Here is a 17,969-nt window from a genome sequence, read left to right on the forward strand (position 1 = left end):
TGAAACAGAATTTGACCTCTATTAACTTGTGCGCCCTGAACTGGTAGTACATACATATCTCATCAAACACTCATTCTTTCTTTTTTTTTTTTTTTTTTCGTACGTGGGCCTCTCACTGTTGTGGCCTCTCCCGTTGCGGAGCACAGGCTCAGCGGCCATGGCTCACGGGCCCAGCCGCTCTGCGGCATGTGGGATCTTCTCGGACCGGGGCTCAAACCCGCATCCCCTGCATCGGCAGGTGGACGGACTCTCAACCACTACGCCACCAGGGAAGCCCACTCATTCTTTCTTGACATAAACATACTAAACATATAATTTTTCGGAAGCAATGTACATTTTCACAGTAGCAAACAATATTTGAACCCATAAAGTAAATTTTGGAGAAAACAAGTGTAAATATAAAATATAGACTGAACTTAAATGATGGTGAAAGAATTCAGATAATTTGATTCTAGTGACACAGAACCAAGATGGAATCTATTTCTGAATCATTGAAATTTATAAAAAAATATTTTGACATTAGTTGAAAAATTAGGAATTTTCTTTCCCAAATGTCTTAAAAATTGGGGAAATTAAAAAAATCTATATGGCATCTTGACTCAAGAGTTTTCTGGTAACAGGCTTTGTTCCCAGGGTAGAAAAATCTTAGTGCAAATTATAATAATGTTGTGAGTTCATCTCTATCAGTAATTTAACAGAAAGTTTCAGGTGATTGTTTTGCTCTCCATTGACTACCCCAGTTCTGGTTGATATGGTACAAACTAGATTCTATTGTTCTGTCTGATTTATAAGAGATTAAAATGGTGAAAATTGGTAGGAAGGAGTAGCTTTTGGGATTGTGTTTCACACACAGAGGGCAGCAGTATGCTTTAAAAAGATACATTGCGGGGCTTCCTTGTTGGCGCAGTGGTTAAGAATCCATCGGCCAATGCAGGGAACACGGGTTCGAGCCCTGTCCCAGGAAGATCCCACATGCCGCAGAGCAACTAAGCCCGTGCGCCACAACTACTGAGCCTGCGCTCTAGAGCCCATGAGCCACAACTACTGAAGCCCACGCGCCTAGAGCCCGTGCTCTGCAATGAGAGTAGCCACCCAATGAGAAGCACGTGCACTGCAACGAACAGTAGCCCCCGCTCGCCGCAACTAGAGAAAAGCCCGCGCCCAGCAACAAAGACAACGCAGCCAAAAAAAAAATGAAAAAAAGATACATTGTAAGGGGTAGATCTGTTCTTTATGGTTCTCTGGAAGTATTCATGAAAGAATTTTTTTTTAAATAACCACTTGTTGAAAACGAGGAGGTTCGTATTATGGTTAGGATTCTCAGATTCTTTTTAATCTTCTGATACTGTGAATACTTCTGATACTGTGGAATACAAAAGACTATCTAGCATGGTTTTATATGTAGGCATGAATTAGTATGCTGCACTATCTTTTCTGAGGACATGCATGGCACAAAATCCTTCCTTTACTCATAAATAGAGGTGGTTAAAAATTGGATCTGAAAACTGAATTTTCTAATCTATTCCAGGAAAGCCATCCCTTCTGTTTCCCCCACTGACTATTAAAATTTGTTGATTATCATGAGAGACCTTCTGCTACCAGTGTTTTAATGATTCTGAAATAGTGTCTTGGACTCTTTCTCCTTAGATTTTTAGTTTGAAGGTTATTTATCCATTTTGGATGGTTGGATATGGTTGCCTTTTGCTTCCCAGCCAGTAGAATAAATAAGTATATTTTTCACTTATTTTGATTTCCAGCTTAGCTGTATTTCTTACAAAACACTGTAAAATACTATTTGCTTTTTCCAAGTTTCTCACCACATCTTTAGTAACATAATAGTATTGGCTTGGCCGAAAAGTTCGTTCGGGTTTTTCTGTAACGTGGAAAAACTCGAACAAACTTTTTGGCCAACCCAGTATTGCATTGCTGGGCTTTCAGTCATTTAAATCTTTGCTGGTTAAAATATGGAGCGGTTTTGGTGACTTCGTGAGTTGCAGTGCTGCTTTGCAAATTTAAGATTATAACTTCCTGCATTTTATTTCATCTCAAAAATCCAAATAGAAACTTAGGAAGAACATTAAAGAAGTTTATTAAAGTTTCTACGAATAATATGCCAAATTTTTTATTGTTTTTTTAATACACTATAGATTTCTTTTTGCAAAATCCAAGTCTCTTCAACTGTGATAAATGCCATTTCTTTATGTTATATTACTGGGGTTTTTTTCCCTTAAAAGTAAAATCTTTGTAATCTTTTAACAGCCAGACATTATAATCTTTGAAAAGTTTTATTTGCACATCCTTTAAGTAATTGTGATCTTTTTCATTTTTTCCTCTCTGTTGTTTAGTCCGAAAGAAACTCTACCTTCAAAACCTGTAAAGAAAGAGAAGGAACAAAGGCCACGTCACCTACTCACAGACCTCCCTCTCCCTCCAGAGCTCCCTGGTGGGGATCCATCTCCCCCAGACTCTCCAGAACCAAAGGCAATCACACCACCTCATCAACCATACAAAAAGAGACCAAAGTGAGTTTTTGGAGGGACCCATCCTTAATTACAGCTTTCTTCCTTACCTTTGGACCACAACCTACACCAGTAGGCTTATAGAGGATTGGGCCTAATGTAGATCTTATTTTATTTTAATGGATAAAATCCTTTTATCTACACTCATAGATACCATGTTGTGTTTTTTAGAAAAAGAATAATTTCCCAAATCCAAGGATACCATGAACATTGATCCCACTGTATCTTTTGAATTCATAATACTTAGCGTATTGAAGAAGAAAAAAATCCTTTAATTCAGAGGGTGTCAACCATGTACACATTAATGAAGAATTAATAGATGTGGGATTTTTTTTCCCCTGAACTACATAAATTGCCATGCCATAAATGTAGTAGGATCTGAGTTTGATCTTCAGATTGTTAGCATTCTTCTCTTGGTAGTAAAAATAGTTGCCATTCATTGAGCACATATTATTGCCAAAGTTTTATATTTTACTTTCATAGTAACCCTATGATGTAGGGATTATTTTCCCATTCTATGGCTGAGGAAGCCAGTACTCAATAAAGTAGCAAATCTATTGTTATTTGATCTTACGTCTTCCTGAAGCAAAAAAAAATGTGTGAGAGATTAGCCACTGTGAGAGACTGTTTAAACTATTTATTTCATATCATTTGATTCCTGCTTTTTTAATAAAGAAACTGATAAAAGACTCAGGAGCCAGAGAAATCATCATAAAAGAATTCTGTTTTGTTCTTTGAATACACTTAGGTAATTCCTTGGTGTGGTTAGGACTCCATGCTTCCACTGCAGGGGGCACAGTTTTGATCCCTGATCGGGATCCCTCAAGCCGTGTGATGCAGCCAAAAAATAAATAAATAAAAAAGAAAGAAAGGAATACACTTAATTTTTTAAAATAACTTTTTTGTTTGTTTTTATTTTTGTTTTGCCTTTTTTAGAATTTGTTGTCCTCGTTATGGAGAAAGAAGACAAACAGAAAGTGACTGGGGGAAACGCTGTGTGGACAAGTTTGACATTATTGGGATTATTGGAGAGGGAACCTATGGCCAAGTATATAAAGCCAAGGACAAAGACACAGGTAAATATTGCCACAAAATTTTAGATGTCAGAAGGTTAAAAATTTAGCAGTACTGATGTCTTAAGTGGATTTAGCAAAAGTAAACTTTGAATTCTTATTTGGTCTCCAAAAGTTATGAAATAGACTAAAATTTTCCAAAAGAATAGTATAATTATTACTGTCTAAAAACCTTCCTCCTTCTGTCCATTGTAAGTGTTTTATAATAAGCTTGCTGGGAATTTAAGAGAAGGTAAAAATAAAATTTGTCAGCTGCTCTTTAGTAGGGGGCTAGTCCTTGAAGATAAAATGAAGTAGTTGGATTATTGATATATTTTAATAATACAAAATTTTTAGGCTTAACAGAATATTGAATTAAAATGTTAAAATCTTTAAAAAGACAAAGAAAGGGAACATGGGGATTTTTAATTTTTTTTAAACAGTATAAAAGTATCTGCCATGTAGCATTAAAGTAGGCATTAAGGGGCTTCCCTGGTGGCGCAGTGATTGAGAGTCCGCCTGCCGATGCAGGGGACACGGGTTCGTGCCCCGGATGGTTAGTGCCCCGATCCGGGAAGATCCCACATTCCGCGGAGCGGCTGGGCCCGTGAGCCATGGCCGCTGAGTTTGCGCGTCCGGAGCCTGTGCTCCGCAACAGGAGAGGCCACAACAGTGAGAGGCCCGCGAACCACACACACACAAAAAAAGTAGGCATTAAGTCTGTGTTTCAGAGCAAGAGCATATATTGTTTGATTCACGATTGTGGCCAAAAAATGCTAATTGTAATATAACAGTTTGAATTTGTTGTAACAGGAGAGCTAGTGGCCCTGAAGAAGGTGAGACTGGACAATGAGAAAGAGGGCTTCCCAATCACAGCCATTCGTGAGATCAAAATCCTTCGTCAGCTAATCCACCGAAGTGTTGTTAACATGAAGGAAATTGTCACAGATAAACAAGACGCGCTGGATTTCAAGAAAGACAAAGGTACTAGCAAAGAATCATGTTTCTGCATGGGAGATTGGTACATTTTATTTCCCTTTATTAGCTTGTTTGCCTGTTTGCATTTTTTAACAAGTTGTACTAAAGTCCAGCTTCTTTCTTTAATCCACATCAGAGTTAAGATGTTAACAGATTGTTCTTATGCTGAACAGTGCTTATTTTATAAAATGTCCGTTCGTCATTAGTGTACTCTTATACTTTTAGAAATCATTGTTAATCATTAAAATTAGAGTCTGCTGTTAACACCTAATAAGGCCAGCACATAAACAATGTAAGATTCTCCTCCAACCAACGTTTTGAAGTCGGTTTTTTTGTTTTTGTTTTTTACAAATTGTAATAACAATAATGGAAATTAAAACCCAGATTTGACAGTTATTCTCATTTTTACATCCTTCATTTATATGCATCTTTTTTTTAATGTAGTTTTCTACTCATACAGTTTCAAATCCAAAGCAGGTATTTCTAAAACAGTTTTCAGGTCACATAGTGGTTTGTTTTCTTGGATTTGTAACTTTTGTCTATGGGGGATACATTCGTTTGTTGTTTTCATACTTATGTTTGAAGTAGTCTATATATGACATCCAGCCTACTTTTATTAAAGTAAATCTGAAAGTTTAGAGAGGGGCAGCTGTGAAGAGGTGGCATCTGTGAATATAGCCTGAGATGTTAACAGAGAATATGATTGAAATACATAAAATTAGGAGGGTAATGGATTAAGTTTAGTTGGACTTCTTTACAGAGCCTCAAATATATTAACACTAGGGGAGTAATACCTCTTGAGTTTAGTAGAAGTAGTTTTAAAAAAAAGAGGAAATCCTGCTTAGATAAATTTATGAAAGTTAGATTGGAATAGAATTAAGTATACTAGATATATTTCTGGGTGTGTTTTTTTAACCTTTTCTGATTATAAAAATAATGCAGTGTATAACTAGTTTCTGTGAGGATGTGTAAGAAAATGTTAATTGGTTGCTCCTGGAGAGGTGCTTGCTTTTCATCCATGCCCTTCTGTACTGTTTAAATAATTTACCATGTACTGTTTAAATTCTTTTTTTAAAAAATCATAAAATAATGGGGGACTTCCCTGGCAGTCCAGTGGTTAAGACTCTGTGCTTCCACTGCAGGGGGCATTGGTTCGATCCCTGGTCAGGGAACTAAGATCCCACATGCTGTGTGGCACAGCCAAAAAATTAAAAAAAAATTTTTTTTAATCATAAAATAATAAATGAATGAATGGATGTGATGCATGCCCCTTGTGGAAAAATTGAAAACATAGGCAAGTAAGAAAAGGAAAATGGCAATCACTTCTCTCCCACTCCCAGTATACGAGCATCCATAGAAGATCACTGTAGTATTAGCATGTTGGCATATTTTTTTCTAGTACTTTATATTTTATATATATTGTATTTATTTTAACATAACCAAGATAAAAGTGTATTTAGTGTTTTATAAGTTGTCATAAGCAATTTCCTGTATCATTAACATGTTTTAATGACTGTGCATAAAGATAGATGAATCCAAATTTATTTCACCAGTCCTTGAACAATTAGTTGTCAGTTTAAAAAAATAGTATAATAGCACTGCATAAATATTTGTATTTTGATTTATTTCTTAATATAGTTTCCTAGAAGTAGCATTATTTGGTCAAAGGAATTTTCATATTTAATGTTAGATTGCTTTTAAGAAAGATAGTAATAATTTATGTCCCACCAGTGAGTCTCATCCCACTTTATCCTCCCTAACATTGAGTTTATCTTTTAAAAAAATTGTCATCTTATCTGATAGGTGAAGTATGAATGATATCATTATTTTGGATTGCATTCTTTATATTCTGAGTTTTTTTCCATGTCTATCAATTTTACTTATTTTCTCTTTTTTTGAGTTGTCCATTTGTGTCCTTTATCCACTCTCTTTTGCAGTTTTAGTGTTTTCTTAATTCATATGAGGGCTTAGCTAAAGCTAAGATATTCCTTTAATGCAGTGGTTCTTAACTTTTTGGGAGTCATGAACCTTTTAAAATATCTTATGGATTCACTCTTCAAAAAAATACATTTAAAATGTTGCATACACATGTATTTAAAATGTAGTATGCTATTTAGAGAGTTCAAAGAGTCCTTGAAGCCTATCCCCTAGACTAAGAATCCTTGCCTTTATGTTACTGAGAGAAGAATTTTAGACTAGATGGATCATTGTCTAACTAGGTCTAGTATTTCTTATGTTACAGTATTTGCCTCTATCATGCACCCTGTTGAAAGTGGAAAGATAATGTGGATTTCAAATCTTTCACAATTCTCTTAGCCTTTTATCTACTTTTAAGTTTAGGGAGTTGAATTAGATGATTCATTTTTCTTTCAATTCTTAAGTACTATAAATTTCACTAATAATTCATACTAAATGTACCCCTGGCGTATTATGTGAGTGCTGTTAACTGGGGTAAAGATTTCTACAAAATAGTCTTGGACAATGTGTAACAAATGGGCATGGTTGTATATTACAAATAAAACTTTATTTACAGCAATAGACAGGCTGGATTTGGCCCAAGGGGTCTGTAATTTGCCAACTGATTTAGATCATAAAAGACTAGTTATACAATCTAATTGGGGCAGTTGTCCCTTTAGAGAAATAAGTAGTCCAAAGAGCACTGGACTATGAGTCAGAAGATTAATTCAAAAAATAGTTCTGTTATTTATTGTTAGAATGGGCAAGTTATTCAACTGCTTGAGTTTTAGTTTCTTCATGTGTAAAATTAAGTGGTTTTTCCAGAAAGCTTATGGTCAACTCCAAAATTATGTTAATATTTGACACATTGTTATTTCAGCATCCTTTTTCTCTTGTTTTTAATTTTTTCCTTCATCCTATGTAGGAGCCTTTTACCTTGTATTTGAGTATATGGACCATGACTTAATGGGACTGTTGGAATCTGGTTTGGTGCACTTTTCTGAGGATCATATCAAGTCATTCATGAAACAGCTAATGGAAGGCCTGGATTACTGTCACAAAAAGAATTTCCTGCATCGGGATATTAAGTGTTCTAACATTTTGCTGAACAACAGGTAACACAGTAACCATATGAGGTTAAGCATTTTCTCCCTCTCTTCTTTTTTTTTTTTTTTTTTTAATTTATTTATTAGTCTCTGCTTTACAACAAACTGAATCAGTCATACATATACATCTGTTTCTCCCTCTCTTCTGACACCCTTAGTTTCAGCTAGTTAATTGGGGTTATAGGTATACCCAATAATGCACTTTTTTGCATTTACGTACATCTGATGTCTGTACCTTAGGAACAACTTGTGATAGGGGTACTCTGATCAGCAGAGTCTCCAGACTCAGTGTTGGTAAGGACTAAAAGAGGTAGGATTGTAAAGGTTTTTTTAAATGCAGACATTTTAGAGAATTACTTACATCCTATAGGAATATTCAAAGAGCTTTTGCCATAGTTAGTAAATAATACTTCTGTGGTCTTAGGCAAATTCAAACACACATCAAGTTCTTAATGGCATTCTCCTTTGTTTAGTGCTCTTTTAACTGCTCTTGAGACTTTCTCAGTTATCGAATTTCAGAGTAAACACAGATGTAGTTGGCGACTGACCTTTCTGCCCAGCACTTACTCCTGGGTTTTAATACTATAGACAGACAGGAATTTGGTGAAGAACAGTGTTAATTCTTCAGAAGTTTTTATCATCTGCTTTCTTCCTCTCTGGCTATTTGCCTAAATTGCGTTGGTGATATCAGTTGCGTTACAGTAGTCTTTGGTGATAGCCCTACATACTGAGGAATAAAAAGCAAGTCTGGTACCATTGGAATAAGGCCAGTGTTTGGTTCTGTAGGTAGTGGGCTGTTTATAGCCATTTTTGTCTGATGCACCCTTTGTTTTAAATATTTCGGATCAGTTCTGTTTAACAAACATTATTTAGATGGGACTATGGAATGGTTATGACATATTTCCTGTCTTTGTGGAGTAGGGTGACCAACTCTCCAGTGTTACCTGAGACTGTCCTGGTTTTAGCACTAAAAGTCCCACATGGGATGGTTGGTCCCTGAAGATTTCAGAGTTTAGTAGGGAGGCTAAACAAATAAGTTGCTCAATTCAATAAACATTTATTAAGCTTTTTTTTTTTTCCCCTTGAATTTGGGAGCACCTGGGAAGATGCAGTCTTGAGGAATGAATAGGAATTTATCAGAAAGACTGACAACAGAGGTTCACATTTCTAGGCAAAAGAAGAGTGCATGTACAAAAGCACATAAATGTGAAGATAACATAACATGTTATGTTTGGAAAACTGTAAAGGAGTCAGTATTGCTAGGGCACGAAGAGTGAAGCACATAATGGCAAGAGATGAAGCTGCAAGGAGCCAATTTAAAGATCTTGTATATCTTGCTAAGGAGCTTAAATTTTATTTACAGGTAACAGCCATTGAAGGGTGCTGGTTAATTTTTTGTTTTAAAATTATACAATTAATGCATTATTATATTAATTGTACAAATTACTGTAAAATTGTTATTTGTACTTAAATACCTTTTTGAGACAAAACACGATATTAAAAATATCATTCCTTTCTGGAGACTTCCCTGGCGGTCCAGTGGTTAAGACTTTGCCTTCCAATGCGAGGGGTGGGGGTTCCATCCCTGTTCAGGGAGCTAAGATCCCATATGCCTCACGGCCAAAAAAACCAAAACATAAAACAGAAGCAATATGGTAACAAGTTCAATGTAGACTTTAAAAATGGTCCACAACATGGGCTTCCCTGGTGGCGCAGTGGTTGAGAATCCGCCTGCTGATGCAGGGAACGTGGGTTTGTGCCCCGGTCCGGGAGGATCCCACATGCCGCAAAGCAGCTGGGCCCGTGAGCCATGGCCACTGGGCCTGCGCGTCCGGAGCCTGTGCTCCACAACGGGAGAGGCCACAGCAGTGAGAGGCCTGCGTACCGCAAAAAAAAAAAAAAAAAAGGTCCACAACAACAACAACAAAAAAGTCTTATAAAATATATATATGTCATTCCTTTCTGTCACTATCCCTGTGACCCACCACAATTCTCATTAAAGCTGGGCTTGGTTAATCTGTATCCACAGTAATAGTGCTTCAAAAATTTGATGATGGCTATCATCTTGCAGCTTTCTGGACTATAGTATTAATATACTTTTTTCTATTCCTTTTGCTCCTCTATTAGGGGATGTTTCAGGCCAGGGAATAACTGCAGTCCTGCTTGGTGTCCTTTCTGGTGGGTCAGGCCCCTTTCCGTCCCTGACTTCCCATATTCAGGAAGCTGATAAGGTTTTAGACTAAAGTGAATTTCCTTCTCAGGTTGCTAAGCAGGATGCAGGAGTCTCATGGTCTAGTCCGATCCAGCCAGCCTCTGCTCTTGCCCATTTAGTTCTGTCTACACAGAGACTTCTGGGTGAGATGGCCTAGAGAGGAGTCCTCAGGTGGACAAAGAAGAGAAAGCATTGACGAGAGGGAGGAGAGCAGTGTTGGGCTCCATGATGTTTATTTTATCTTAATTACACAAGTATAAATGACACCAAATTATTTTAGATATAGGAGAGACATAATTAGTCTTCTGTTTTAGAAACATCACTAAATGGTCACCATATAGCGTGTGGACAGGAGGCAGAGAGACTTATTAAGAACAATGTAAGAAATGGTCAGTGCTTGAACTAACCAAGGCATTGCTAGAAGAGGATGGACAGGATGGACTTGGTAGATCAGTAGACTTTGATGAGTGAGTGAATGGTGGCGAATGAATCAAAGTACTTTAACTCAAAGATTTCTGACCTGAGAAACTATCTAGATGGGTGGCACAGTGGTCAATATAGGGAATACAGAAGGAACAGCAGGATGCGTCAGGGGAAGAGTAAACCCCTTTTGGATATGTCTGTTATATATCCAGGGTAGTGATATCAAATAGGCATATGGTCACATGGGAGTTTCAAACTAGCATTGTAGATTCAGGAGTTATCAAGCATAGAAAAGATGTGAGAAGATGGAACCCGAGGGGCTGATTAGACAGATAGGAAGAAAATAAGGAAATATGAATGCAAAATAGGCAGGTTTAAGAAATGAGTGGTCATAGATGTCAGGTGATGCAAGTAGATTTTAAGGCCCAAGGAGAGAATCTGAAAATTAAAAGGTCAGTGGTGAAAGTGTGGGGTAAGTGGGTGGGTAGCACAATTAATGGGAAGGTGATTGTAGGTGTGACTTCAACTTTTGTTTTTATTAATTTTTTATTAAAGAAGCAGAGGTTTGAGCATATTTAAATGCTAAGCAAAAAGAAAATCAGTAGAGAGGGGGAAGTTGAAGATTCAAGAAAGAACGAAAGTAATTTAAAGAAATGAGTTTCTAAAGGAGATAGGGTCAAGGCCAGAGGTGGTAATACTGATTATCCTTGAATAAGAAAAGAGATTGACGCACTTTTTCTGCAATTGAAGGGAAAGGATAAAGCAAGGTTAGAGGTGTAAATAAGTTTATAGGTAAAAGTATGTTAAATAGGTCCCACCTGATAGCTTCTGTTTCCAATGAAGAAGGTTATTTACTGAGAGTGAGGGGGGGAGGGGATGGATTAGGAAATATGGTAGGTGCTGGTGATGTTTAGGTCTAGCCTCATTTTCCATAACTGTATATCTATTGCCATTTTAACTTTCAGTCCTACCATAGTAGGACTTGCCTTGAGTCTTGGGATCAAAGTAAGGATGCCAAGAAATCTGAGGAACGCTTTTTGTCTCAATATAGGGCTCAAGTCAGCTATTTCTTTCCTTTTTGCTTCTCTCAGAATTTGCTTATAAATCGAACTTAAAATGTGATGATGTCTGGGACAGGTGGGTGAGGTGCCCATAACCTTTACTAGGAATGGTAAGAGTTGATTTAATGTAAAATTTCGTTGCTAGTAGCTTTTTTGTTTTAATATTTTGTCCCATTGCTCAGACTTTGAAGAGCACCTCCTAGAAGAGCCCTTTTTTTTTCTCTTCTATCTCACTTTTCTGCTTGATCTGAGCTATCAGGCACCTGAGATATCCCCAGTCCCTTAAAAAAGGTGAATTGGCTTTTCATTCCGTAAGACGTAAGGCAAACTGTAAATGTGAATAAATAGACTACACAAGAATTTAGATAAATATGATTAATCCAAAATAGTTAATGATGGTTTTTAAATAGTTTCCCAACATTTTGTGTTGCATTTTATTAAAATATTGCTTGACATCACTGTCAAACACAGAATATTTAGCAGAATGAAACGTGGACGTGATCCCTTTAAGGGAGTGGTTCTCAAAGTGTGGTTCTCAGATCAGCACCATTGGCATCACCTGTGGGCTTGTTGGAACTGTGGATTCATGGACCATGACCTACTGAATCAGCATCTCTGGGAATGGGGCCCAGAAAACATTTAACAAGCTTTCCAAGTAATTCTTATTTCATAATAACGTTTGAGAACCCCTCTAAAGTCATAATTGTGTATCTTCATGGTATAGGAAGTGATGGCAGTTTGTTGGTAGGAGGGGCCTTGTTCGTCATAAAAATTGTTTGTTCAGGTCAAAGGTATGTTCTCTGTTTGAAAAATCTGTTATAGCCACAGAATTGTTGCAGTCTACTTTTTGTTATGAAAAATGTCGAATTATAAGAAAAAGTTGAGACACTAATATAATTAATAATACATATACAATTAACATTTTGCTATATTTGCTCCCTTTTTATTTTTCTGCCTGACGTATTTTAAAGTAAATTACAGATATCATTACGTTTGATCCAGTGGTTAGGACTCGGCACTTTTACTTCTGTGGCCCAGGTTCAATCCCTGGCTGGGGAACTAAGATCCCGAATGCCCTGTGGCGTGGCCAAAAAAAAAAAAGCCTTTTGTATAGCTAGTTTATTCAAACCAGAATCAGTCAAGGATTATGAATTGGATTTAGTTGTTAGGCCTCTTAAATCTCTCTTAATCTAAAACAGCCCATTCCTTTTTTCCCCAACAGTAGGTATTTAATCTAGCAGGTTCTAGCCACTGTTGTTTGCCAAGAAATAAAAGAAATATTTAGTTAAGGAGTCAAATCCAAAAATACAGTAGTAGTCCAAAAAAAACTCCCTAAGGCTTTGTATAGTGGAGTCGTCAAAAGAGGCTTAATCTGGCAGAGTGACCATTAAGAGTAGAACTGAAAGAGCAGAGGTTAAAAATTCATTTTTGTAATTCCTTTAACTCCTAAATGAGCACTTGACTTTTTAGGTGTAATTTGGAGGCTGCTGTTGTTACTTATGAAAATAATGAATTTTTGTTTTACAGTGGGCAGATCAAACTAGCAGATTTTGGACTTGCCCGGCTCTATAATTCTGAAGAGAGGTGAGTCATTCAGCAAAATTACATGTGGGAAATAGGAAAGAGTCTTTTTCATTCTTGGATATGCTAGTATGCTGCAAGTTGCAATAACTCTCAGAGTTCCCTAATTTTCTAAATGTGTTACCACCTAGATTTTAGACAGTAAATTCTATCTAAATTCTTGAATCTGCCTTAGACTGAAATAAATCAACCCAAATTGGAATGGAAGTTATTTCTTCATCACCTTCTGTCCAGTTTACTTTTGAACTCTTAGGTTGCCATGGAGCTGTTCTGATGATCCTGTCTCCAGTTGGCAGCTATTTTAATTTGCATTTAATTGTACAAGTATTTTTCATCAGAAACCGTTGTAACCATTGTAAATTTATGTCATGGTTATGTTTTACATTTCAGCCGCCCTTATACAAACAAAGTCATTACTCTGTGGTACCGACCTCCAGAACTTCTGCTGGGAGAGGAGCGTTATACGCCAGCGATAGATGTTTGGAGCTGTGGGTAAGGCTTTTTTCACCTTTTCTTTTGTTTGTAACTCACATACTGTTGAATTTGTATCCTGTTTTATCTCTACATTGGCTTTTTGCCGCTCTTCTTTAAGTTCAAAAGGATGGGGATCAACTTTTAGCCAGATTTCAAAGAAATCTGTTGAATATTTCTTAATATCAGACACATAGTTTTTTTTTTTAACATTTCTCCAATTTTCTTTTTTTTTTTTAAGCTTACTTTGAATTTGGATCCAAATACATTCAAATAAGGCTCATAGATTGTAATTGATTATCTCAAGTCTTTTAATTATAGATTCCCCCTCCATCTCTCTTAGGATTTTTTCCCCCCTCTTACAATTTTTTTTAGAAGAAACTGGGTCATTTGTCCTACAGAATTTCCCATAATCTGGACTTTGCTGGTTGCATTCTCATGGTGATCTTTTAGCATGGTTCTCTTATTTTTTTTATTTCCTGTAAATTGTAGGTGAATTCAGGTTTGATTCCCAACACCCACTGACCCTGAAACTATTTTACAGGTGGTTTTGAGTACTTCTGACAGATTACATAGTCACTTGTACATCACAGTTGGGGGTAGGAAGCAGTGGGAGCCTCTGCCCATAGTACAGGCAATAACTGGATACATTGTCTGTAGAGAACTTAAAAACAATTTAAAAAATCCATTACAAATTAGTCTACTTTTTATTATCCTCTTATACAAGCAGTTCTAAACAATGTCTAATAAAATATTCATCCCTATTGGAGCAGATTTACACAGACACACACCACTTTATATAATATGTAATTGTCTCTTTTTGAAATGTTATTAGCTATTAATGATCCACATCCATCAATCCATTTGTGGTTGTTTTGTGATACGATATTCTAATCATTTTATTCTTTCTTGAAATAAAGACAGTTTATCTATTTGGCTACCCTTGGGTACAAATGATACAGAAAAGGTTTAATTAGGGAATTCCCTGGTGGTGCAGTGGTTAGGACCCCATGCTTTCACTCCTTAGGGCCTGGGTTTGATCCCTGGAAGGGGAACTAAGATTCCACAAGCTTCGTGGCACAGCCAAAAAAAAAAAATTGAAAAGGTTTAATTAAAGGTTGACTTCTTCATTTTATTTACCAGTTTTCAAAATAATGAGATGGCTTACTATTATCCTCCAAAGATGGCCAAAGAGAAGTTATTTGGGGTTTGTTTTTTAGTTTCATTATGAACTCATGGATTTAAACAAATTTGACATGTTTTAATTCATTGTAGTTATCATCCTCATTCTTCTTCAAACTGTCCAGTCTTTGGTCAGTGGGAGTTTATGCAGGTTAATTCTTGGGACCTTTTGACTCAACCATATTAGTCTTTGATAGCCTTCATTGTTTTCTGATTCTAGGCTCATCCTGTTCATTTCCTGCTACAGACCTGGAATTGGCCATTTCTCTAAGGAGTCTTAGTTCCTTTTAGTACAAAATGATACTTAGAGGCCACAATTTGTAAGTTAGGGGCATAGACATTTTAAATGGGCTGTGTTAGTTGTTTCATTTTTTTTAATATATAAATTAATTTAATTTATTTATTTTTGGCTGCGTTGGGTCTTCGTTGCTGCACGTGGGCTTTCTCTAGTTGAGGCAAGCAGGGGCTACTCTTTGTTGCCATGTGCAGGCTTCCATTGCGGTGGCTTCTCTTGTTGTAGAGCACGGGCTCTAGGCACGGGCTTCAGTAGTTGTGGATTGCAGTCTCTAGAGCACAGGCTTAGTAGTTGTGGCGCATGGGCTTAGTGACTCCGCGGCATGTGGGATCTTCCCGGACCAGGACTCGAACCCGTGTCCCCTGCATTGGCAGGCGGGTTCTTAACCACTGCGCCACGAGGGAAGTCCCCTAGTTAATTGTTTCTTACACTGTATGATTTACGTATGCACACTGACCTTGACCTCCATACTTCAGGATTCTGACACACATACTTCCCAGTGGAGCATATCACTTTTTTCCATTTTCTCTCCTCTGTTAATGTCATTCTTTAAAAGGAGCAGTATAGGGCTTTTATTTCAAAATTCAAAAGGGTGATGGAGAAAGAGCATAATTTCTGTAGTAGCCTACCCAATTCAAATGAAGCTTTAGTTAAATTTTACTGACTCAAGCTGGGCGTGTTTATGTTCTGGACTCTTTGCTCTAACAGTATTAGCATTTAAATTGTCACAACTAGGCTCTAAAGTTAATGCCCCATTAAGATGCACAGGGAAAGTTCATAGCTCTGTTGGTACTATTTCTGTGCAACCTGCTACATCAGTGCAGTAGCAAAGTGTTGATTACATAATGATGTCTTCCCCACCAAAGGACTGGAAACTGAAATAAAACACAATTGGAAATTAAAATTACAGAAAATTATACTTTCTTTAAAGCTCAGTGACTCATTGAATTGAGATTTTGCTTGACTTTTGTTGTGCACTTACTGCTTTGGTGATCCATGGTAGTCTCTCTGAAGATATTTTTGTGGGATGTTCTTGACAGAATTAATTGATGGAGCAGTTCAGTTTGAAAATCAGGGGAGAAACCAGAAAGACTAGTACAACACATGATACCTAGAGTCTGAAAACTCATCTGGGTTTGTTCTTTCTGTGTTTTATTTTACATGTTGTGATAACACTGTATTTGGAATTTGATTTGGCAGTCAGTATTAGAAACAATTAAATTTTACTTATACTTTTCTTTCTTTGGATAAGGTTTGTGAGAATATTGGAAATAAGAATTTGAAGTCAACAAATACTAAAAAGTGCTAATAACTTTAAAAGCTGGGTTTGTTTGCTTTCTCAAATTCTGTCAAGCTAAAGAATTTCAAAGTTAAACTATATACAGTTGTCCCTCTGTATCCACAGGAGGATTGGTTCCGGGACCCCCTGCATCCAAAACGTGGGGATGGCTCAAGTCTGTTATATTAAATGGTGTAGTGTTTGCATATAACCTACACACACCCTCCCACATATCCTCCAGTATACTCTCAGTCATCTCTGATTACTTATAATACCTAATACAATGTAAATCCTGCATAAATAGTTGTAAATACAATGTAAATGCTGTGTAAATAGTTGCCAGTGTGGCAAATTTAAGTTTTGCTTTTTGGAACTTTCTGGAATTTTTTTTCTAAATATTTTCAATCCATGGTTGGTTGAATCTGTGGATAGGAACCTATGGATACAGAGGGCTGACTGAAAACACTGGTTTTGGGAATATTTGTAAATTAATCTCATTTAAGAGCACAGGTTAGAAGAGATTTGTTCACTTTTTTCTTCCCCACTTTTTGAAAAAAAAAAAATTCAGGCATACAAAAAAGTATAGAGTATTCGTGTAATTTTTTTCATGTTTTAAATTTATTTTGAAATAATTTTAAATGTACAGAAAAGATGCTAGAATAGTACAAAGAACTTTAGTATAACCTTTATCCAGATTCACTGATTTTTTTTAACCTTTCAATTGAGATTTACAATAAACTGCATATATTCAAAGTGTATAATTTAAGTTTTGACATATTATTTATATACACCAGTGAAACCATCACCAAGGTCACCTCCAAAATTTTCCATGTGCTCCTTTGTAGTCTCTCTTTACTGTCCATACCATCCCATTCCCAGGCAACCACTGTTCTGCTCTCACTTTAGATTGATTTCCATTTCTAGAATTTTATGTAAACAGAATCATACTATATATGCTCTTTTTCCCCTATGGCATCTTTTTTTTTTTTTTTTTTTTTTTGCGGTACGTGGGCCTCTCACTGTTGTGGCCTCTCCCGTTGCGGAGCACAGGCCCCGGACGCGCAGGCTCAGCGGCCATGGCTCACGGGCCTAGCCGCTCTGCGGCATGTGGGATCTTCCCAGACCGGGGCACAAACCTGTGTCCCCTGCATCGGCAGGCGGACTCTCAACCACTGCCCCACCAGGGAAGCCCTTCCCCTATGGCATCCTTTACTCAGCATTAATTATTTTGAGATCATTTGTGTTAGATTCGCTAATTTTTAATATCTTGCCACATTTCCTTTTATATTCACGTATGTATATATTATGTGGTATGTATATGTATTATATATATGTACTTATATATAATACAATGTACAATATATACATAGAATAAAATGTGCGTTTATATAGGTATACCATATATGTTTTTCCAGAACTATTTGAAAGTAGTTCTATGTATCATGCTCCTTTCCCTCTTAATATTTAATGTACGTTTCCTAAGAACAAAGCTATTCTCTTATAATCACAATATAATTATCAAATTCAGGGAATTTAACATTGATACAGTATATTTAATAGAGTACTTTAACCTACATTCCATACTCTGATTTTGTCGGTACCCTCATAATGTCCTGGAAACAATACTTCACCTGATAGAGGATCCAGTCCATTATCATATACTACATTTAGTTTTCATTCTTTAATCTGGAACAGTTCCTTAGCCTTTTTTTGGTTTTGATTTTGGATGGAATATTCCATAAGTGTTCTTTTTTTTTTTTTTTTTTTTTTGCGGTACACGGGCCTCTCACTGTTGTGGCCTCTCCCATTGCGGAGCACAGGCTCCGGATGCGCAGGCTCAGCGGCCATGGCTCA

General features: G+C 36.7%; 1 protein-coding gene across 6 annotated transcripts in view; it reads left to right on the forward strand.

Moving 5' to 3' along the window:
• Positions 1-17,969, forward strand: part of CDK12 (cyclin dependent kinase 12) — a 63,432-nt gene that overhangs the window by 10,885 nt on the left and 34,578 nt on the right. For all 6 annotated transcript variants that reach the window (XR_014291806.1, XR_014291807.1, XR_014291808.1 and 3 more), the window contains exons 3-8: positions 2,346-2,522; positions 3,456-3,595; positions 4,385-4,555; positions 7,431-7,620; positions 12,835-12,891; positions 13,279-13,380. Coding sequence is in view for 3 of the 6 variants with exons in the window: in XM_082602687.1 (XP_082458813.1) it covers positions 2,346-2,522; positions 3,456-3,595; positions 4,385-4,555; positions 7,431-7,620; positions 12,835-12,891; positions 13,279-13,380 (837 nt within the window). In the remaining 3 variants the exon portion in view is untranslated. The remainder of the gene's footprint in view (positions 1-2,345; positions 2,523-3,455; positions 3,596-4,384; positions 4,556-7,430; positions 7,621-12,834; positions 12,892-13,278; positions 13,381-17,969) is intronic.

This window comes from Mesoplodon mirus (genome assembly GCF_964341445.2).
Source record: "Mesoplodon mirus genome assembly, chromosome: 18".
Classification (NCBI taxonomy): Eukaryota; Metazoa; Chordata; class Mammalia; order Artiodactyla; family Ziphiidae; genus Mesoplodon; species Mesoplodon mirus.